The sequence below is a fragment of the Pistacia vera genome, unplaced genomic scaffold (assembly GCF_008641045.1).
Source record: "Pistacia vera cultivar Batoury unplaced genomic scaffold, PisVer_v2 Contig459, whole genome shotgun sequence".
NCBI classification, from domain to species: domain Eukaryota; kingdom Viridiplantae; phylum Streptophyta; class Magnoliopsida; order Sapindales; family Anacardiaceae; genus Pistacia; species Pistacia vera.
In genome coordinates this window covers 1420732-1444618 of record NW_022196289.1, presented here as the reverse complement: position 1 = coordinate 1444618, position 23887 = coordinate 1420732, and the positions used below count along the sequence as shown (strand labels likewise).

Sequence of the window (23887 nt, the reverse complement as noted above, 5' to 3'; positions counted from 1 at the left end):
CGTAGAAATAGTGCTATTTAACATAATTTTCGGCAAAAAAAAATTATATAACATGCTATGTTTATCAGATCCTTAAATGTATGTTCGAATCTTGAACTACGCCGACATAATAAAACCAATTTTTTTATTTTTATTATTATTATATATTTTTCAGAGGCCAATTAATTAGTTAAAGAAAATTGTAATTATTATTTGTAAATGCTTCTCACTTACATAACTGTTACGAAATGACACGATGAAGCAAAGAACATGGCCGGATCGATCGGAGCGCTCACGTTTCACAGCGCTTCCGTTAACAAAAAGCAACGGTGACAACCGCCGACGAGAATTCTATTCGAGTTCCTGCACGCACAAGAGTAAAATCAAGCGGCATAGCCACCACTTCTACTCAAGATCATCACAATCAACGGACGGTCATGATTTTGCAACCTTACCGTTCGATATCTTGACAAAAATCGCGGCCTCTTTCACGCATCCTCAACTTCGGGCGGCTTCACTGGTGTGTAAATCATGGAGTGACGCGCTTCGGCCTTTGAGAGAGGCGATGGTGTTACTGATGTGGGGAAAGCGGTTCAAGCACGGGCGCGGCGGTGTTCGCAAAAACTTGGATAAGGCTCTCGACTCCTTCCTAAAAGGCGCGGAACGGGGCTCCACTTTGGCTATGGTCGATGCCGGTCTAATATATTGGGAATTAGGCAAGAAGGAGACGGCTATTGGCTTTTATAAGAAAGCGGCTGAGCTTGGTGATCCTGCTGGCCAGTGCAATTTGGCAATTTCTTACTTACAAGGTAAATTCATCATTTCTCTCAATTTTTTACAGCTTTTGATTGTTAGTGTTTAAGGAACAGGGAAAATTCTCAAATAGTTTGAATTCATATGATGTCGAAATTTACATCACCAGAAACAGCAATGGAATCCTAGCGTTTGCTGATAGTGATAGATAGTTAAAATACCTTGGAGGAGCATTAGTAGTTTGCTAAACCGTGTGCATTGTAATGTTATTTTGGTCAATTGATTTGCTTTAATTTTTTTTTTTTATACCTGTATTGAACGCTAGAATTTAGGTTTCTTGATGGCAGTTGACAATGTCAAACCTCTTTGATTATTATCACGTGCAGCACAACCTCCAAAGCCAGAGGAAGCTGAAAAGTGGTTGTATCAAGCTGCCTTGGCGGGTCATGCACGGGCACAGTATCAACTTGCCCTTTGCCTGCATAAAGGTTGTGGACTACAACAGGCGGTAAGCAACTTTCTCCTTTTCCTTTTTTAGTGCTGGATGGATAGAATTTTAGTTGGATCAAACTTTCATGAGAGTTTTATGCTGATTTTTGTTGGTGAATTATGAGTAGTTGTGTTAGTAGATTTTTAATGATAAAACACATAACCTACCTAATTTTTATTTTATTTGTTTTCTTGGCCATTGTTTATTTATGTCCTTTCGACCTTTCCCTTAATTTATATTCCTAAAGTTCGCAGAGATTTGAGATGATTAGGCCTTTTGTGCCTGAAGAGTGGTACATCATAGGATATGTAGATCTTCTATTTTGATAAATTTATCTTGAATCAGGCTAGATGGTACTTAAAAGCTGCTGAAGGTGGGTATCTACGTGCTATGTACAACACTTCACTTTGCTACTCGGCTGGGAAAGGGTTGCCCTTAAGCCATAGACAAGCAAGAAAATGGATGAAAAGGGCAGCTGATCGTGGTCACAGAAAAGCTCAATTTGAGCATGGACTTGCCCTATTTTCGGTAAACAACTCTGTCAACTAACCTTGACAAATTACTTGTGGCTCTTTTCCTTGTATAGGAACAAATGCGTCACTGTAACTTGATTTGAGATTGTTACTTGTTAGTACACTTAGACAACCCAAAGTAATTATTTTAGTTAAGCAGAGTAATACGGTTTTTTTCTTGAAGCATAGTGAACGTGGGAGATACTATCAACCCTAAAATCAATGTGGGAAATTCATGATTATTGGACACAGTGAATGAGATTAGGGGAGCCTATTGGACAGGCATGATATGTCTCTACGTTCACCTTTTTCTTGCAGTTACATGCATGCTAATAGAATGCTGACACTGAAAGATCTAATGCATCTATAGATGTGGGGTGGATTTGTCCCTTTTTTTTTCTCTCTAAATAATAGGAAACACCAAGACATTGAAAGAGAGGAAAGATACAAAGTTGGACCCGGTGTCCACTGTAAAGAGAGTCAGATCTTTACAAAAATCACAAAAATCTTTTGTAAACTGAGCAATAGGAACACCAAAAAGAGAGAGATTACAACAGCCCGCAAATCCATAAAGATCAGAACACATCAACTCAAAACCCCTATCCAGTTATGGTAAATGAAGAAAAAATGACGTATCTTGGATATATTTTGTAATAGGCCTCCAAAGAGCTTCAAAAAATCTAATTTGATAAGGCTGGAGCTTTCTAATTTTATTTTGATTTGTTACTGTTTACTTTCAAGTCTTATTGACATCTTTTTGACAATACTTGGGCAGGAAGGGGAGATGATGAAAGCTGTAGTTTACCTTGAACTTGCTACACGTGCTGGTGAAATGGCAGCAGCTCATATCAAGAATGTTATTCTCGAACAACTTTCAGTAACTTCACGTAATCACGTCATGTTACTTGCTGATAATTGGCGAGCTTTGCCTTCATCCTGCTGAGTTATACCTAACAAGGGTTTGTAGATCTTGACACTGACTAGTCTAAAATCCTTTGGGATGTATTTTCTTTGGTTGTAATCTATATATTGTGGGGGTGATAATACAAATCGCATAGATACCTTGGCTGCTTTTGTGGTTTATGCTCATGTCTTGATGAATTATAAATAGGGAAATATTAACATTTGTCTTGAGTGCACATGATAAAGAATAGAAGCAAACAAAATTTTGATTGTCTCAAAGCATTTCTTTTTGTAAATAATGTGTATAAATATTATAAAAAAATTTGTTTGTTTATGGCTTGGGGCACATGTTGAGAGGACCTTCAAATATGACGTGCTTTGTTGATTTTAGCCTTAACTAGCTGAAATGAAGATGTTTTGTTTTCCTATTATGTTATTTGGTTTTTTAGGGCTTTCATTTTTCCGCAAAAGTTCGTGAGGCTGTCAAAGGAGCTGGTTTCAAGTATGATGCATTAGACTGTTCACTTTTTACTAAGATGATGAATACAGGCAAAGATTCTATTGTTTTTGTTGATGACATGTTTGTAGTGGGGACAATGCAGAAGATATTTAAAACATAAAGAAATTAAAAAAAAAAAAAAAAAAAAAGAAATCAGATAAAGTGTAAATAAGTATAAAATTTTGCTTCAAGGTCTCAGAAAACATGAGAATATTTAACTGCATGTATCTGTTAATGGTCAAATATGTTATATCAACAGATTTGAGGAGAGATATCTGATGGATTCAGTGCTTGTGCAATGCGAAAATGCATGCATAAGATAGGGAAATACTTTGCAGTAAACATAGGTGAAGCCCATTACCACTAAATAGCTCCAAAGGTATGTAAAATATGTGTCAATCTTTCCTGCACAGAATCTACCTCAAACAACGAAGTTGATTGTTAATGAAATTTCTTCTAGACATGTCCATACCATGGAACTCAGCAATTGATTAATTTTTTGTTTGCTTAAGTGGGAATCAAATTGCAGGACAATTCTTATAAGACTTGAAATTTTGTATAGTTGCCATGCAATGAGAATTAATTGCTTTGTTGCTTTATTTTCCTTTACCGGACCATTCAGTTCTATGTTAACACCACACCCCCCCTCCCCCCGCCGGCTAATGTTTACCATGACTTCTAATAGTAGATGTTAATAACTGCCTGCAATTTCTCCAGGTTATGGATATAGGTCATTTGTAGGTGTAGTTATTATGACTGTCAGAAGATATCTGATTTTGTACCATTCTTAGGTTAGAGTTGTAGTTCCCTGTTTGTTTTTGAAATTCTCTTGTATGACCACAAGAAATGGCAGATAATTGAATGAATTGGATTTTTTTGTGCTGTGGTGGAGATAGCCTTTGACGCATTCAAAATTTTGCTGCACTACTCTGGAAATTTATGCAATCTTGATAAACTGTGGGAACCATGAGTTTTTAATATCACACCAGAAAGTTGATTACATGGTCATGGTTTGTTACTTGGTTGTAATGTATCATGTTTTATTCTGGTGTAAGTGGAAAAATTCCCCAGCAAATTGAAGTTGTTACATCTATGTTCAATCTTCCATAAATTCATGCACTAGAGAGATTTGTCATTTATGCATTGCCTCAAATGTTCTATCTTAAATGCAACAGAGTTGGACACAAGGAATAATTAGGAAAGCTAAAAATTGAAAAGCTTTCTGGAAAAGCAACATAATTTTCCTTTTAAAGTTCCAGATTTTAACCTGTAAATTTTTTAGATATTTAGTCAATTTATTTGATATAATATTTATGCAGAACTGTTTTCCTTTTAAGTTCAATAAAGAAATTTATTTATTTTTTTATTTTTTTATCAATAAGTAAGTGGGTTATTTCATTTTATCATAAAAATGAAAATAATAATAATAATAAGAAGAAGAAGAAAAGCAGTTGATGAATAAGAGCATAAAGCTGATTAGCTGAAGAAGGACAACGAAATTTTTTAGGTAATTGTTGAAAATCGAATGATTGATTGAATAAGAGGCCGTTAACAAAGTTTTATTTGAGAATCAGAAGCCTAGTCAAGTTATTATAGAATAATGAACCTACCTTAGCTAATTCATCATATTTGCAATCTTTTTTATTATGCTTTAGTGGAATTCAACTGCCTATTTATGAAGTTATGAACCCCACTACCCCAGAAAGTTCCAACACCTATCAGAGAAGTTTCTCCTTATCCATCATGTCCCGTCAACGATACAACATTAGTCAGAAGAATTAAATTGCAAAAGTCCTTTCAATCTTTGTTCTTCTTTTATTATTGGCGGGCATCAAACCAAGAGATATCAAAAAGCAAGAACTACTATTTATAGCCATTTTACCTATACATTTTATTTAAGGTATAGTAATCACTATTATTAGAAGATTGGGTGAAATCTTTTATTACTTAACAATTAAACAAATAAATGTCCAAAATTAAAGATAGAGATCACGAAAGTTATCTTTTCATAGCCCCTAACCAAAGACGCCCTTAAAGTCACCACTTTTACCTCTTAATTCCTTAGATCCTTTCTGATTGAATCTGTTCTTACTGTTTTTGCTGATTAAAAACATTCTCAATAGAATTTGCTTTGACAAGACTCCTGGACCAATAGGGGATGGGGAACTGCAAATTTTGAATTTTTATTCTTTTAACCATGATGCCATTAAACATAACTTATCTTGGTCTATAGAAACATAATCTCAAATTCAGTCAGTGGTGACCAGTTGCATGTATATATAAAAAAAAAAAAAATTACAGTTAAATTGAACACACACAGAGTAAATTCGATGACAGGCAAATCACAAGTAAAATCTGTTTATATAACCCAGAAATCCACTAAACTTGAGCTATTACAATGTTTTAATCCATTTGAATTCACTTTAAACTAATGTATCACCCCTTTACCACAGAACTCTTTACTTTGATAAACTAGTATTTATGCCTCAGTAAGCCAACAATGTGTTTTTTTTGTACCCCTATTTCCATCTGATAAAAATGTATCAACACAATAATTTACCAAAACGAAATATTTGAATTATAAAGGCCCATATGCCAGCCTTTGAGAATGAACTCCAGGATGATACAGATTTAGGTGGTTTATCGCCTTCGACAGCAGATCTTTCAACTCAGGATGCTGTGAAACCACAGTGCGGTCAGCCCCCTCAAGGGTGGTCAACACCCTAGCTTGTTCCAAAGCCTCGCTATTGCCAGCATGTAATGCAAGGTAGCAGAGCAGAACCAATCCATGCAACTGCGTCCGATCATTACCCCTTAGCAGTTTCATCAGAGGTGGAACACCATTGAACTCAATAATTGCCTTTGAATGCTCCATACAGAGAAAATTCTCAAGACTAGCAAACTTCTGCAACGCAATCGCAGCTTCAGTTGCCACTTCAGGGTTCTTATTACTAAGTTGATCCACTAAAGGACCAAGTACTCTAGTTTCTCTAGCTGGGAAAGTCCTGGCCAATGAGCCAATTGATTTTATAGCAGGAATTTGCAATGTTGGGTCTAAATCTTTAATCACCCTCAAAAGCTGATCCACAACAGCTTTAGCAGCAGGAGAATTAGTCTTAAAAGCAGCACGTCTAAGATCAGCATTTCGTTCAGCAGCAGCAGTTATCTCCATTATTGTCATCAAACAATTCGACTGCAATTCACCTTGTTCCTTTTCAACCAATTTTGCCAAACAAAGCAACCCCTTTGTTTCTGTTATTCTCTTACTATTCGGCACACTCCCTCTTGCAAGCATCCACAAAGCCTCAGCACAAGCAATTTTCAACTTTATCTTCACCTCAGGCTTCTCATTCTCCCTCTCTTTCCTATTCTGCCCTGATCTACTACTACTACCTTCACTATACAAATGCATGTAAGGACGAGAACTCTTGGAACCAACCATTGTGTTCTTCTCCAATTCTTTATTAATCTGCACAAGTGAATGAATACTCGGCTTACCCAAATTAGTCCTTTGATCATCAACAAATGTCTCGAAAGATAAAATCGTCACGAGTGGCCTAATCACATTCTCCCTCGCAAAATCATCCTGTGCCACATTATCATGCTCCGCCATTCTGGCCACCAAACTCGCCACCTGAATCTGAACTTTCATCAAAGACTCACTTAAAACATTCACTATAATTGGAACCCCAAGCTCATTCACTATAACCCTCACTCTTTCTTGTTCATTTGCTAAATTAAACAGAGCCGTGGCAGCCGCTATTTGCGCCTCCCACGAGGAGGTTTCTTTTAAAAGTCTAAGTAAAGGAGGGACTCCACCCTCTTCAACAATAATTTTCTTGTTACGATCGTTATCTTTAGCCAGCGAAGCCAATTCGTTAGCGGCTTCAATACGATCACTTAATTGGCCCATATGTATAGCAGCAATATAAGACCAAACCCAAGATAAAATCGGGTCATTACTAGCTATAGGTGGCAAAGAAAGAACTATACCGCCCGAAGCGCCGCCGTTTTCAGTGTCGAAGATACTCAAAAGCCATCTCATGTCGCCGACGGAGGCTTCCAGCAGGTTTATCAGCTTCCGAAAGTCGGCGGCAGTTACAATGGTGACGACACGTCGTAGCACGCTCCGACGCTTGCACTTCCGGACTAGGGTTAGGGCACGCTCTATGTGTCTTGACACCTCGGAAATTACGCGGCGAATCGGCCGGTCGTAGAGTGACTGAGATGAGCCGGCGAACCGAGCAACGTTCCGGAGCATTTGTAAGAGCCGATCCACTTGCTTACCTACTTCTTGACAGTCGGCTTTGAAGTACTCTGCCTCATCAACCGCTACGCGAACTCGCTCCGCCCAAATTATTATAGCCGATAACTCATCCTGGATTTTCTTCTCTTCTATTGACGCAGCCATAAGGTAGTATCGGCCACTCACTTTGTCCGATTTCTGCCGATGTCTCCGATATTCAATTTTCAGTTTGTGTACGTCTACGGCGGGTCAGATTGCGGGCAGGGGCAGGGTTTGTAATAGAAGTGTATAACTGCTGTTCATTCTTCCTCGCATGTTCGTGTGTTTCGTTCTTTCTGGGAAATTGTTTTGTGTTTTTTTTTTTGGGTTTTAAGAACTTTCAACGGCGCGTGGAGCGTGGGCTGCAAAGCGTCAAAGTGACGAGTCAATGCCTTTTGTGTGCGTAACGGTCGTTTACGTTATGGGATGAAGACTTGATGACTAAAGAAGAGGAAAGTCTTGTGCACTTGCTAAGAAAGAGCGTAGATTAAGAATCCGGTCATTGATGTCATTTCCATCTAATGCTAATAAAATAGAAAGAAAGAAATTGTTTGCTTCAAGTACAAGACCACAGGTCCACAGGGTACTATCAATATTTTATTTTATTTTAACCCACCCAATTAATTATATTGTTGTTTAAATTAGACCATTCAAATTCAATTATAATGACGTGTCACAAATGCGCATCGAGGAAGACAACATGATCACCACAAACGCAAATTTGGTTTGAACCTTTTCCAAGTATGATTCTGATAAACTCTGAGTCGCGGGCACGTCTTTCTTCGTATATCATAACATACAGGCAGCGTTTGAAGAGTGACAATCAAAATTAGTTACGGACCACTAAACAGATTATGATGCTGACTGGATTCGGGTATTTATGGGATTTTCTGGAAGCCAACCAAACACTCAATTTCATGTGCCCTTGTCTACAAATTTTACTTTGATTCAAAGAATTACTACAGTGCTTTTATAACAAACGGCTAAACCATGCTTCCGTTTAAATCGTTACAAACAAAAGCGAAATATTATATTATGTGTCTGAAGTTGGCCATTGGCTCAATTATTTAACACACACCAATAAAGGGGCACCTGAACACAACCGGCCCCACTTAACAATGATCCATTCAGAGCTTAGCAAGCAGAGCGTTCTGAATAGGCTTCTCAGCTATTCCATTGCTGTCTTTGATATCCAAATCGCTGGAACTGGGAGGGACATCCACCGCTGGTGAGCAATTGAAGAACCCATGTGGCTGCATCACAGACAAAGACGTTTCATTCAATAACATACAAGGTTACTTGTAACATTGTTCAAAGATGTGGCTCACTATGCTATGCAGCATAATAAAACAACTTTCTCTACTAGGATGATTGAAATACCATGAGCATAAAACCAATGCGATCCACTGGCATTACAGGCCAGTCTTCCAGTCGAGGAATGTGAGTCACTCCAAATACATACCTGTACAGTGCCAAGACATTATCCCAAAACACACAACTAAAAGTATATTCACAATATTAAATAACAAAATCAGCACACCCGTTTACAAGCAGGATTATTTATAATCCATATTCAGAAGATGGGAAGTGGATCCAATAAAACTTGTTTTTGCAGCTAGTTTACTTTAGTTCAGTAATAAATTATGAGTGGTAACAGAAAACCAGCATGTATCAGAGTCCCTACTTTTTTGATGAAGGAAAATCATTCTTGGCACACAGGCATGGACACAAAAATGTTTATTGTAGTTCTTAGGGAAACGGAAGGTAAACTAACCATAGAACTATATCACTTTCTTCCAGAGATCGATTTTGCTTAACCCAAGTAGCCAATCCTTCCCCAACTCGTGGATTTTGATTGGGAAACTCTCCCCCAGGATACATTTCATCATGTGCATAAGGAGTGACCCAAAGATTATGCTTCAAGAAAGCAGCTCTTCTCAAAAATTTGGCCTCAGAACCAGCTAATGGTAAACAGTTTGAACCAGGTACCAGCTTATATCCAGTTAACTGCCCAGTCCGATTAACATTTCTTGTATTTCTTATCTGAAGAGAATATGTCAATTGTCAGCTACACAATTAGTTTACTGTTTTATTAGACAGTATAGAAAACTATCATGTCAATAAATCCAAAACTGATATATATATTTTTTTTAAAGAATATGGAAAGAAAGATGATAGGAAACCCATTACATTTTCAAGCAAGGCATCAAGCACTTGTTATAACATTATTACATACCAACACCGGTAAAGATGGAGAACATGTGGAAGATATATTTACCTCTTTTTATATCTCAACCAATGATACAAAGACATTTGAAAAAAAGCTGAATTTATAGATGGAAGCACAAATAAAGGCATCCATAGTCTAATTCTTGAATTATAAATGCTAAACTATAATGAACTACAAATTAATGAACTATCTAAGATATTTATATCATATTAATATAGAAGCATTTACTTTTCCTCATGATTAGCACTCTCAAAAAGATGTCTTCATATTCCCATGTTGATTGCAATTGTAGTATCAATGCAGTTTATTTATACAACTTATGATTTGAGTGGCTAAATTATCAGAAACCAATCAAAATTGCATCCACAGCAAGCCATCATCTACCCCAATAACTACAAGAGTTTTCACTGCCCAAATTATCATAATCATCCTTGTACCAGACACCACAATTTTTCTGAGCAAATATTAAAAATAAGAACTACATGGGTAAGAAATCTTACAATCCAATGGCGGGCAGTTAAAGGATTACAATCACGCATCGCTTGCAATTCTGATCTTAGTAGTTCCTCTTCAGCATAGAATGCATTATTATGAACATTATTTTTTCCTGGCTCTTCAACTTTAACATTCACCTCAGCAACCTACACCAACAAGAAAGCATACAGATCTTAATAGTATGAGTATACATACGGCAATTATTCTTGTTTTCTAGTTTAAAAAACGGTTCTATAAAGCTAAAGAAGAGTGCAATGCCATAAAATGCATTCAAGGAATAAGAAATCTTAATTGGATGATATACTCATAAGTAAATCAACAATCAGAGATTTAAGTTCCTAAAAACATCATCACATAAATTCCTCAGAGTACATCCAAGTTCCGTCAGAGAATATGCAACCTTTTCAGCAGACCCAAGAATAGATGTGAACAATATGTCAATATAGTTGTAGCCTATCTCTTACGGGCCAAGTAATTCAACTTTAGTTCACCTATAAAATCCAAGAAGATTTTCTCCTCGATTAAACCATGGAAAAGCAACCTCTTTATTGACAGTTTCTGGATAAATATTAGACCACCTCAAGAACTTGGGAATGTACTGCTAAAGTAACATAAAATACTTAAAAGAACCACAATACCACAAATGCAAGTTGCACAGCAAACTTCTGATATAAATCAAATTCACACACAGAGAAATGAACCCAACACAGTCTTATTAAATGAAGAAATATGCAACGCTCTCATGATCTTAGAATGTCACTATACAATAACTCTACACAACTAATATGCATCTAACAAGCCTATTGACGACCTGAAAGCTCACTGAAAAAATAATCAGATCTTATCGGATGTATTACCCTAAAACTGATACATGTATAACAAAGGAGATATATGAAGAAGAAAAAATATCCCCAGTATTCACATCAACTTACTTGATTAAATGCTTCCCCAGGCTTACAGTCAACTGCCATGTCCATGCGAGCCACAAAAAAATGTTGATGAACGGGTGCGTATAACCCGGGTGCAATAGTTGTACCATATTTCCGTACTTCCCCAGGTTGAAGTGCTCCTAAGCTGAGAATTCCTGTGAGTTTGACCTCAGCTTCAATTTTCCCATCCTACAACATAAGTATTGCATCATTAGGATTTAAGTGGCACCATTTAAACAAATAGCAGTAAACTAATATTGAGAGACTAAAAAAAATACTGAGCACTTAGATACTCATACTTGAAACAACCTACTGTTTAAAAGAAGCAAAATTGTTCCTAATACTCAAAGAAGACATGGGATTCAGCTGAGCCTCATTACTGCACTCAGCGGATTTAGTACACCTAAGATAGGAAAAAATACTTGCAACAAACATGAGAAGCTAGACAAAATAAAGGCAGAAACTCACTTGCCTGATAAAAATGCCAGAAAAATCCATACTCGTAGTTCGCCACAGTACATATAAATGACACTGTTAGCCTTCTAGACCTGCGAACTTCTGCTAAACCTGTTCTCCAGTCTTGATGCTTCCATAAGATACCATGGTCCTCTTCATGCAAACAAACACAGTTTTCAATTGTTTCAACACCTCCAGTGAAATTTGTAAAGTGTGCATCAAAGTACTTGATGTAACCCAAACAATCGCACCCCTGAAGAACCAAAAACATGTCAGGTAGAGAAATTTTTATTCGAATCAGTGATATGCTAAATATTTCAACCAAAAAGAAAAGCAAAACAAGAGATACTTAACCTTCTTAAGAGAATGTGCGTTTTTACCCAGCCCATCTTCCCCTGCATCAAATGCATTTTTTCTATAATGTGGATCATTTGGATCTCCGTAAGGGACCACCATCTCAACAAAGCTTAACCTATGGGCGACAGGCCTCCGGCCTCGACTACCATCAACATACGCAACAGAATGGATTACTAAACCCTCCCTAGGAGTAAAACCAATACGAAAGTTCCACTGCCAACCAAAATTATGTTTTAATTTACAAAAAAATAATAATAATAATAAAATAATAAAAATAAAATAATAAAAAAGGATTTATAAGCTATAAAATTATATTGAACATCAGTGAATCAGCAGTGTAGTTTTACAAATAAGCAAGCACCTTCTGCCATTCAACAAAATGTCCATTAACACGAAAGCTTGGACCTTCAGACTGAATAATCTGAAGGGGTTTCACATCACTTCGATCAACACCTCCTCGTGTTTCACCAGCAGTGTAGTTTCTTAATGGATCGGCTGGTGGTAGATGAACAAGTTTACGGTCTTCAAACTCAATTACTACCATATTTTGCATATCAACAAGGACATGGATTCCTTCAACTGGACGAGCATAACCGTTTTCCATGGGACAATCACTCTCAGTTCTGCAGAAAATGAGTGGTTTAGCAAGTCTGCGACTTGGAGCATCAGCTCCACTGTGATATCCTGCACACCTGTAAGTAATGGGTTCGCACACAACAATAAAAAGAGAGTAAGACAACCACTGAAAGCACATTCTTACAGAACATCAATATGAGAGAATCTCAACACAGTAACCAACCAGGGATCCACCATAACAAGATCCATGTCCTCAATACCCCTCCTCTTCATTGCCTCCCGAAACGGAGGAAAGTCCTTGACAACAGCTTCACATTCAGCATATTCCTCAGCATCCTATAATTCAAAAGCAAGGGCACAAACATTGGATAAACATAAGAGAACTATGTTAGAAGGCACTCACCAGGACACATCACTAAAAGATTAAAGTAAACGATAATAGATCAATAATCAAGTAATCATCTCTCCAAATAAAAATCAATCAAAAGCATTTAATAGGAGAGGAAAATTTTGTGTTGTGTCTAAACTTTTTTTAACTTATTCATTTGAAATTCCCACTCATGTCAAAAGCACATAAAACACCCTCAGTCCAGCTAGTAAAAGTTACTTATATCAGACAACAACTCTCACATACAATCCAAGTGAAATAATCAGGTTACTTCAAAGACTACCTATATACTCTCATTGAGCCTAAATTAATATTAGCATCATGAAGTACAAGTGTTTATTAATTACCATCGGAGGTTGGACGTTTGGAACAACTTTTGATGAAATGACTTTGCCCCTATGGTGGCCACCTCTAGTTGCAGCATGAACTTCTGATAGCTCAACGATCCATATGCTTGTCTCATTTGAGCTTTTATTGTAAACAACAAGTCTTGCACGCCTTGGAGGAAGTTTAGTAGGAATTACAGGCCCACCTTTTGTTCTGGGAAGTAATGATGGCTGGAAAGGAGGGAAGAAATATGCATCTGCCAATGCCACAACATGTTTATCTGGCTCCATCAGCACTACTTCCACAAAGCGCATGCTATCTCTGACCTGAAAATGGATTGCCCTTTTTACTTAATCAATTGACAAATAATGACGTAAACAACAATTCAAGCTAAAAATCATAACTAGTGAAATTCACCTCAGGGGTGGCTCCAGCTGCCCTAACAGTTGCAACTGCCACGGAGATCTCAGCAGCAGATAAAGGGTCCAAAGGATGGCTGGTTTGAGCTCTCACCATGGTTAGAATACCTTCGCAAGAAAATCAAGAAAACGTACACTTGTAATAGACATAAATGATACTAGTTTCCTTCAGTCAGCAACTGATAAAAAAACAATAACCGGACAAAGATAAGAAATAAAAAAAATTCCTGTTTGGCTGTAGAGAAAATGAAAGTGTCAAAAAAAAATAATCAAAGAGAGAGACGGTAAGAATCATTGGGGCCCAAGCGGATAAAGACTTCTACAAATTGACTTTCTTGACACAAATATTTATCTCAAAAACGTTGAGCTTTTCATTTTCTCAAAAACCAAACAATCAACATCTATAAAAAATAAAGAAAATCTTTATGAAGAATCAATATCATTGAAGCCATATAATATTTGCAAAAACAATAATTAAAAATAAAAATCTTAAATACATATAAAAGAATTCATTATTAAACCTTTGGTCGAGGAAGTAGTGTTAGTAGGAGGACGATCAGGGAGAGATTCAACAGGTCGGATCAAGGTCGCCATAGACTCTTGTTTACGGATCGAATCCCGAGATGGATCGGATCCTGAAGCTTTCCAATCATGCACGATTTCAGTAGGTTTGTTCTTGATGCTTCTGGTGGTATCAATGCAACAATTAGGCGTCGTCTTTTCCTGAGTTGTGGCCATTGTAAAGGGTTAGCAAGCTCACCGTATCCACCGTAGTATTTATCACAGTAGTATTCCACTGACATACAGAGCAAATTCTCTCTGTGTCCAAACCTTTCACTTCCTCCACCACCACCACCACCAAACACACACACTATCTTGTTATTTCTTTTGACTTTGTTGAGAAGGACAGCAATAGAAATTGAAAAAACAACAAGATCAGGAGTTGGCTTTACATAAAAAGGAGAAGTCAGATAAATGGATTTGGCGTGAAAGAGAGAGAAAATGAAAATGAAAAAGTGGTTTTCGTAGTTTAAATAGGACAGAGAAAAGGCTTATCGAGTGAAGTTGTAAAAGACAAACAAGGGATGGAGGTTAAGGCCGCGTCTAGTGATATGAGCATCCGCTTGTCAGAAACGTCATACAAGTGATCGCTATAACGCTATTTTTGTAAGAATGCCTTTCTCTATATATATTTAATTATACAAACCCACCTCAGATTTCAAAAATTGACAAGCGTATATAGAAAAGATTATTAGGTTAATTCAAACCAAACATCCTATCCTTTTAAGGCCAAACGACTTACATATACCCAAGACTTGTCATAACGATAAATTGATATCCAAAAGATTTTAAAATGATAAATAGATACTTTCCATCATGTGTTATTAGTGATTTTCGTTTGGTAATAGTAAAAAGACTAGAAGATACCTATTTATCATTTTAAAACCTTTTGAGTACCATTTTATCGTTATAACAAACCTTAGGTATGTGTAAGTCGTTCGACCTTCTTTTAATTTTGGTTAAGACTCAATTAGGGTGACAAGGGTACACCCCCTTTAACATAAAAGAGAGTAAACGTCTTTCTCTACCCAAATAATGATTTAACGATACTTTCTAACCCATAAACTTTTAAAATATCATTTTATTACTAAAATTTATATTCCGTTTCTGATTCTGGTATCGTTGTGATCTCATACCATCCTCATTTCTTCCCTGATTATCACTCACTAAAACCCATCAAACTCCACTCTCATCGACCCCACCAATCTCTAACAATCAAACGATTAGGGTTTGCATAACCGTCTCTCCAAGTCAAATTCCAATCAATCACAACCATCAAGATCTAATCTTTTACTAGTAAAAGACTCATCAGTCTCCTCTGGATCGAGTTTGTTCTTTGTTTGTTATCAAAATATAAATTTGTGTAGTGAAATAGTATTTCAAAAGTCTATGGGTGGGAAATTGTCATTAAACTATTATTTGGGTGGAAAACAGTCGTTAACTCGCAAAAAAAATTGATAAATTACTCCCTTTAATGAGCCAATTCCACGTCTTCCTATCAAGTTTTGGTGTTAAATTAATTGAGAGCAGGGCAAAATTAGAAATTATAAAATTTAGTAAAGTAAAAATATAAAAACTAAAAATTAAAAATTAAAATTCACTTGTAAAAGTATATTTGTTTGTACAAAATTCAATGAGATTTGTTTGTTAAGAAAATTCTGACGGTTTAAGAATTATGGTTTTGGAAATTTTGATCGTCCTAGGAAAATTTTTTAAAAGAAAAAAAATGTAAATTCTTTCAAAAATAATATTAAATTTTATGTTTTTTAAGCTTTTCTAAATATTTTTATTATTATTTTCAAATATTTAATATTTTAATACAAAAGTTATATTTTACACCAAAAATTGACAACAAATAGTGTAAGTGGCTAGTAATGGGGGGCAGCTTGTTAGTTTTTTTGTGTTAGTGGGAGTGCAAAAAATAACCCGAACGGAAGTTAAGAACTAGGGTGTTTGTATTAACCTCATGATATTTTCTATGTGCCTGTAAAAGGCTGATACTTCAAGGGGAGGTATGTATATATATATATATATATATATAAAGTAAAAAAGGTGTGACTCGCCACTCATCTCTCTACTAACTATTATATCTAAGAATTAGTCTCCACTCATGAACCTGAAGTTCTGAATTTAAAATTTTAATTTTTATGTTGGAACCCGAAATTTTAAATGTTAAAACCTGAAATCTTGAGTTATGATTTCAATATATGGATTTATAACGAAGTTCTAAACACTGAAGTTTAACTAGTAAGGATTAAATCAATATTTAGGTTTTTGTCTTGCTCAATTTTTCCTGAATAACAGACTAAATGCAATTATCCGTAAATGTTAAATTCAATTACACATAAATGGCAAAAGTCCAGAGGAGTGTCATAAGTGGTGGGCTTTCCCCTAGAGCCCCGAGTAATCCATAGGCTTCATGCATAAAGGCGTCTTATGCCTTGATGGAGAATTTTTATTGGGTGTTGTGGGCAGGTTGTCGGTGAAGAGTTCAGCATGTTTTCTTTCATTATAAACAATTCAACTGGGAGAAGAGTTAATAAAAGATTTCTCATTTCAGCCCTCTTTATTTTGCTCTTTTCAATTGGGAGAAGAGGGTAGTCACTATAAAAAGTTCAAACACATGGGGTTCATTACAAAAAAAACCCTTAAAATAAACTAATATGTTAATTTTGAATTAAAAAAAGGGAAATCTCATTTAAATATTTAAAACTCATAGTAAATACGTATCTAATTTGGCTACATTGTGTTTGACAGCTATGCAAGTTTATCACTATATTTGTTAATTGCATTTCCAAAAGTAGACAGAATTAATCTGAAGATAATCGAAAGTAAATTTGTGGTTGGATCCTGTAAATTAAGAATTACTTTCTTTTTTTTTGGAAATATAAATATATTTTTAATTATTTATCATCAATATCGTGTCATAAGATGTTGTTATACTAGAGTTAGAGGAAAAGATAATGGTATTATATATGGTGTATTAAATTAATTAAGTGGTGTAAGTGATGCAGTATTATATTAATAAACAATTAGAAAACTTAAAAATACATATTAGTTGCATCCTTGTCAAGTACAACTGTAAAGTGATATGTGAAAATCTCTCCCAATAAAGAAATTATTTAATGTGGTCATTTAATTTTATGTGGATCAAACTATATAAAATATAGTCTAGATTATTTTCAACGATTGATTGACTACTTAAGATCATCTAGGTCAATTCCTCCGTTAACCTGACGTACTTATAAAGTTGAAGAAAATAACAAGATTTTGTTCAGCCACATGCCGTTATATTAGAAACTCCACTGAAAATAAAGCAGAAGATCTCACAGCTGCCCAATTAATGCACAATTTTAATGCCATTATACATTGAGATTGTTTATTAAGAATGTCCACCAAGTGTCACTTTTCAAAATAGGGAGCTTTGTGTTATTTCACCAAATCCTGTTTAAGTAAAATGTGTAAAATTATTATACTCCAATGTCACTGTCAAGCCAACTACAAAAACAATAGGATGAGAATGCATGTAGACATCCGCATGAATCTAATTAAATTTGCTTCCCAGTCCCACCCACCCCCGTGACAACTAAATTCCCATAGCAATTTCGTTTTATTAAGGGCATCAAGTAGGTAGGTATTCAAATTAAATATAAATTTACTTTATGATCTAATGTTTTTATGCCCTAGAAATCACCCTGATTTTTATTATTATATGTGTTGGTGTCATTATCATATTTACTGTCAAGATATAAGAATATTATCACACTAAATCATGCAACGCATTTGAACTACTCATAAAATATATAATAACTTTGTATGTACTTTGTTTTCCCCCTCCTATATGTTATATTTAAAATTGGTGTCAATCTAAATTTTGGCTCTGTTTGGTTTGTGAAACAGTATCGACGGGATTGAGAATTATGAAGAGAGTGGAATAAAATTGCTTTTAATAAGGAATGATATTGTGTGGACAAAAATACCTTTAAATTAAGTTATTTTCTATGTTTATTGTAACAAACAATAAAATTATTTAGACAAAAATTACTCTTTAATTTAAAAATATTTTATAAAATCTTTAAATTAAAACTAAACCCATTCCCATATCAATTCCGTCCAACCAAAACACCCACTAAATGTGGTGAGTTAACTAGGCAATTGATTGCCTTTTTTATCCTCCAACTTTCATTCGCGGATTGTCGAGATTCGACACTTATGGATACTGTGCTGTTTCTTTTTAACTTCCATTTGGGTTCGGCCCATACGTTGTCTCTTTGGTTTCCCGCATCTAAATTCATGCCTTGGCCTTGGTTCCGCCTGATTGACCAGCGTTGACTGCATATATATTAGGCAAAGCTAGAGGTGGGCACGGACTGTCGTATGGGCCCGGTTGGGACTAGTTTCAAATGGTCCTAGGCCCATGAAAACTTTTAGGACCCGAACCGGTCCCTAAGATCAATCATAGGCCCATAGGACCAGGGACCGGTCCCATGGGCCTAAAAATTTTCACTTGACTTAATTAATCTTTAAGCAAAATAAAATGTGGACTTAGCAGTAACTAATAACTATACATCAAATTACATCCCAAAACATAAAAATATAGTTAAAGGCTCTGATTTTGAGGCTGAAAGTTTCAATTGTTCATTCATCAAAATATAGCTAGTTGTATGTTGGGTTGTTTTCTATCGAAACCACTCTTTTCCCGCAAACAAATTCAATTCAAGCACATAAGTATGATGTTGAAGGCACCAAATTGCTATACCGCAGTGCTATGATGTACAAATGTATTGTATATAATACATAAAGATGAAAATACTAAAGTTTATTAATGATAAAAGCTAACGGAAATAAATCTAAAACATAAATAAATCAAGCACCACTTAAACCAAAACAAAATTTTTTTTAAGACGGACCTGTGCATGCCTGTTGCCCCAGCCAATGAATGATGGGGAAATCAAACAATCTACTAAATCCCATCAACTGATAAGATAGAAAGCTTAATCTCAAACAGTTCCTGCTCTTTTTGAAATGAAAAAAGGAGAAAAACAAAAAAAAAGTTTAGGTTAGAATAAAGTAAGTGTAACTATTGAATTGAACCAAAACTATAATCAATAGAACCTACGTTGCACCCTTTCTTCACCCCATTTAGAGAGCAACACTAATCACATTCACATAAAAGCATTTGCACTATGTCGGGAGACAACGAATATCGATAAATGTCAATAACCCTACTCCCGGCACTGAAAGCAGATTATGAAGCAACTCTAGTGATAGAGATGACTAGTATCTCAAGAGCCATTGTAGACAACATAAGATACTTCGTTGAATTTGCCTTGCACCACTGTAAAGCATCGAATGCATCACGTTTCCCCACACACTTATGACATCTCTCTCCCAAATTACAGTACAACTTGGACTTACTTGGCTCAACAGTCTCAACCACGTCCAGAAAATTTGTAAAATCATCCCAACCCTCGTTTTCGTTTGCCGTTGGCCCCTCACCTACTATGCAAGTCCATCTGATGCGACTAAATCAACCCTAGCAAGTGCACTAGTCATATTCAAGTAATAAAATGATGAGTTTGAGTATTGTCCCACAGAGATCAAATCAATTATTCGTAATTACATAAAACTACCTACACGTTATTTGAGAAAACAAAATTTTAAATTGTAAAACTAACGAATTAAAAATAATTAAATTAAACAATAAAACAATGTGAAGAACTTTGCAATATTAATGAAGCTAGGGTACAGATTTCCCACTAATCATGCTCGACAACAACTCTTAACACACATTTATGCTATGAATTGGTAGGATTCTTCTAAGGCTAATTATCCTTATTCAGGCATAATATTCAACTTAATACATAACCCTATTCGGTTACTTTAAAATTAAGAATCATAAATTCATTAATCCCTTACAACTAATTCGCTCTATTCAATTATGAATTAGGTGGACCACAAATTAATCCTAGAATCTCTATTCGATTACTTCCAGTTTTAATCAGCTAATCTTAATTTCTTCAAACTTTAAGTCTAATTTTATTCTAGTACTCCAATCCATGGTTATTAGTATCCTAGAATATGATTCAATACGGGTTGCCAACGAGACGTATCAGAGAGTGTATCCTAAACCTTTCGATACATTGATATGTATTCTACATACGATATGTATCCGTTTGTATCCTTAAAAATATTAATACAAATCGATACGACTTTATTTGTGGGTCGGATTCGCGTCACCCAACCCGGTTCACTAAAACCCGCCAAATTTACCCGTTTTGCTTGGAAAAAGTGAAGAGGAAGATGTGTTGCCTATTTTACATGATAATAATAATACAAGTAGAAAGATAGATATTAACATTGATCTTGGAAATGATATGAATGGTTGAGAGGAAATGATATTGATTCTTAATTCTGTGATTAATTTTGATTATGTAATATCATAACTTAAAACCAATAATATCACAAAATTTGTTGATTAATCTTCGGGATGATATTAGTTTTTAGAAAAAAAATATTTTTATTTTAAAAAAAAAGTATCCTATGATACGATACGATACGCGATACACGATACACAATTTGAAAAATTAGGTTTTCGATACACGATACGATAAGCGATTTGACAACCATGCTCCAATCTACTTAATCAAAGCTTGAAAAACATGAAAACTATCCAAGTCAATAACTGACCATTCACATCTCAAACTTAACAAAAAATTACCATAAAAAACAAAGAAAACGAATAAAAAATTAACTAAACTACTATAAAAACAACCCTAGAAACACTCAAATTATGCAACTTATCAACTCCCCAAACTTAATCCTTTAAAACATGCTTTGAATAAGATTCATGCATCCAAACATACAAAACCCCCCCCCCCCCCCCCCCCTCGCGGGGCCAACCCCTTTTTTTAATAGGCTTCTTTAGATTGTCACATCACCTTTTTACGCGTGTGTGATGGGTGCCCCCGATTACTTAGTAATGTCACAACACCTAAAGTGTTTTGAATACTCATAATTACGGTTTGATGCAAAAGTAAACATGAGGCTCATGAATACTCCTGGTTATTGAGCAGCTTGAAACAGTGGAGTAGTTTATTCAAACACAAACAAATAAACATAATTAATTTATTTCAGAAACTATATATTCAGTTTTTTTTTTTCCAAGAAGTGAAGACAAGTCTTAGCTAGTACACAACAAAGTCATGTAATAAACCAGAAATCGCACAACTATCCAGAATCACATACTCTTTAGCATTGCAAAAGATATGAGCATGTCCAAATCCTTTCAATGACTTGATACAACCAAATGATTACAAAGTTAATCACAAAAAAAAAAAAAAAATTAGGGATATCACAAAGTTTTGCTCGGGATCATATCAAAAGCACAAGCATAATAACCATCATGCAAAAAACAAAAAAAACAAAAAAAACCAAAAACACGAAAATAATATAAACATTTTCATAGAACAAACACGCAAAACTAGAGGTGGAACAAATGGGCCGGGTTAGGCGGGTCAACCCTAACCCGGCCAGCATTCAAGAGGGTTCAACCCAGACCACCAATAAGGCGGGCTGGGTTGAACCGAACCTGCCAGCAACCGCTAGGCGGGCCGGGTTGAGAAATGGCAACCTGGCGACCAGCGGGTTGCTGTTTTGTCCTTTCTAGAGAAAAGACCGCCAACCCGCTGGGTTGACCCGTGGGTTGGCAACAGCCAACCCGTCGAAAAATAAATAAAAAAAAAAATTAATTTGTTTTTTCCAATTACCCTTTTACCATTGAAATATAGCCGTTTTATAGCCATTGGAGGGGTCTTTTTTGTCATTTTCTTTTCCCATTTTTTTCTATAAATTGGCCCTAAACTCTCATCTTTTCTCACAACTCAAATTCTCTCATTTTCTCTAATCTCTAATCTCTCAATTATTCATTTATTCTCTTAATCTCTTTGTTATCAATTTGCTCTTATTTTAATTTTTATTAGTTTTTGCAGTTTTCAATTCATATTTCCAATTTCCATATTCCAATTCTCTTTCTTTAATTTTTTATTTCTTCTATATCAATTTTTTTTTCAACTACAATGGATAGATATTTCTCTCCCATCAATTTCAATGATGAAGAAAACTACTATCTTAGTCCTAGTCCCGCTGATTTTACTAACATAAATGCAGGAGATTCAAATAGTCCCGCAGTTTTCCCAGTCTCAGAATCCGGTACACCTCAAAATATGCCCCCGATTCCTCCTCATACAGCTCCTGGTGGTTCTAAAAGTCGTCCTCGTCCAACTTCATATCAAGCTGAAGCGGGTTCATCAACTGTTGTTGAAAGCGACGATAGACACACATCAGACGTTTAGACGCATTTCGATAAGTTTTACGAAGTAGAAAATTGAGTTCAAGTGAAGAAAGCAAGATGCAAGTATTGTGGAAATGTTTATAAAGCTGATTCAGGTAATGGTATTAGTACTTGAAAAAGACATGCTAATAAACATATTACTCAACATGAAAATAGAGAAACCAATCAAACTCAAATAACTAATATGGGTACTACTTGACGTTATAATTCTGATGTATATAGGGAACAATTAGCTTTATATATTGTTGCAACTGATCAACCTATTAATATGGTTGAAGATAAATATTTTGAAAGATTTATTAAAAATTTATTTATTCCAGGATTTAAAAGTTATTCTAAAACTGCAACTAGAAATGATTTAATAAAATTGTTTAAGAAAATGAAATTAGAATTAAAAAATAAAATACATACTTGTCATATTAGTGTGGCTCTAACTACCGATATTTGGAGTGGTAGAGCTAAACAAGATTATATTTGTGTGGCTAGTCATTATTTTGATAATGAATGTAAATTAAATAAATCTTTATTAGGATTTAGATTAATGGATGTTGATCATAGTGGTCAACAAATTTATAATAAAATTATTGAAGATTTAGAAGATTATGATATTGTTACTAAAGTGATAAGTTTAACTTTAGATAATGCAAGTTCTAATAGTAGAGCTATAGATTATTTTCAAAGTAATTATCCTTTATATAACAATTTGAAGTTTTTTTACCAACGTTGTGCATGTCATGTTATTAATTTAATTGTGAAAAGTGGTATGGGAACCCACAAAGACACGAAATACAAAGGGAAGTTTCATCAGAAGAAACAAATGAAGACTTCTACACCTGGAGTGCATTTAATAGGTCGAAGAGGAACCAAACCCGAAGCACAGGCGCAACCTCCTCTTTAGAAGCACCAACGGCAACAATGAATCTACTGTCCGCCATGCAGTCACAGAGTAACGAGCTTCAACAATATTTGGGAACTCCTGAAATGTTACCAACAGATCCACAACAAAGAGCCAACTTTGATGTCTTGGAATATTGGAAAACTAGAAAATGTATTTTTCCGGTATTATGAAGACTTGCCTTGGATGTTTTTGCTGTTCCAGTCTCAACTGTCTCATCCGAACAAACATTTAGTGCAAGTGGAAGAATTTTAAATGAAAGGAGGACTAAACTTTCACAAAAAATGATTGAAGTCCTCACATGTCTTCTAGATTGGGAACGATCGCGCCATCAAAATCAATACGAGGTTCTCGACAAAACTTTAATAGAATCATTTCAATTTTGTAATATAGATGATACGGATGAGGGAGGTCCTAGTCAACCCCAAAATTAGTTGTTTTGTAAATTGTAACTTGTAAATTAATTGTCAACTATTGCAC

The 23887-nt window shown here is 35.3% G+C and overlaps 3 protein-coding genes across 3 annotated transcripts; 1 reads left to right on the top strand and 2 right to left on the bottom strand.

Annotated features, from left to right (window-relative positions):
• Positions 1-235: 235 nt before the first annotated feature.
• On the top strand, positions 236-3016 carry LOC116144888 (F-box protein At1g70590-like). The gene is made up of 4 exons (XM_031430304.1): positions 236-788; positions 1119-1240; positions 1568-1750; positions 2510-3016. The coding sequence occupies exons 1-4, from the start codon at positions 236-238 to the stop codon at positions 2675-2677; spliced, it is 1026 nt and encodes a 341-aa protein (XP_031286164.1). The 3' UTR covers positions 2678-3016.
• Positions 3017-5629: 2613 nt separating this feature from the next.
• On the bottom strand, positions 5630-7765 carry LOC116144902. Its single transcript, XM_031430321.1, has one exon. The coding sequence runs from the start codon at positions 7545-7547 to the stop codon at positions 5715-5717; it is 1833 nt and encodes a 610-aa protein (XP_031286181.1). The 5' UTR covers positions 7548-7765; the 3' UTR covers positions 5630-5714.
• Positions 7766-8389: 624 nt separating this feature from the next.
• On the bottom strand, positions 8390-14437 carry LOC116144840 (copper methylamine oxidase-like). The gene is made up of 12 exons (XM_031430265.1): positions 14120-14437; positions 13597-13706; positions 13200-13505; positions 12688-12800; positions 12250-12580; positions 11886-12101; positions 11548-11784; positions 11079-11264; positions 10152-10292; positions 9196-9464; positions 8802-8883; positions 8390-8674 (listed from the first exon to the last, which is right to left on the bottom strand). The coding sequence occupies exons 1-12, from the start codon at positions 14334-14336 to the stop codon at positions 8549-8551; spliced, it is 2334 nt and encodes a 777-aa protein (XP_031286125.1). The 5' UTR covers positions 14337-14437; the 3' UTR covers positions 8390-8548.
• Positions 14438-23887: the final 9450 nt, after the last annotated feature.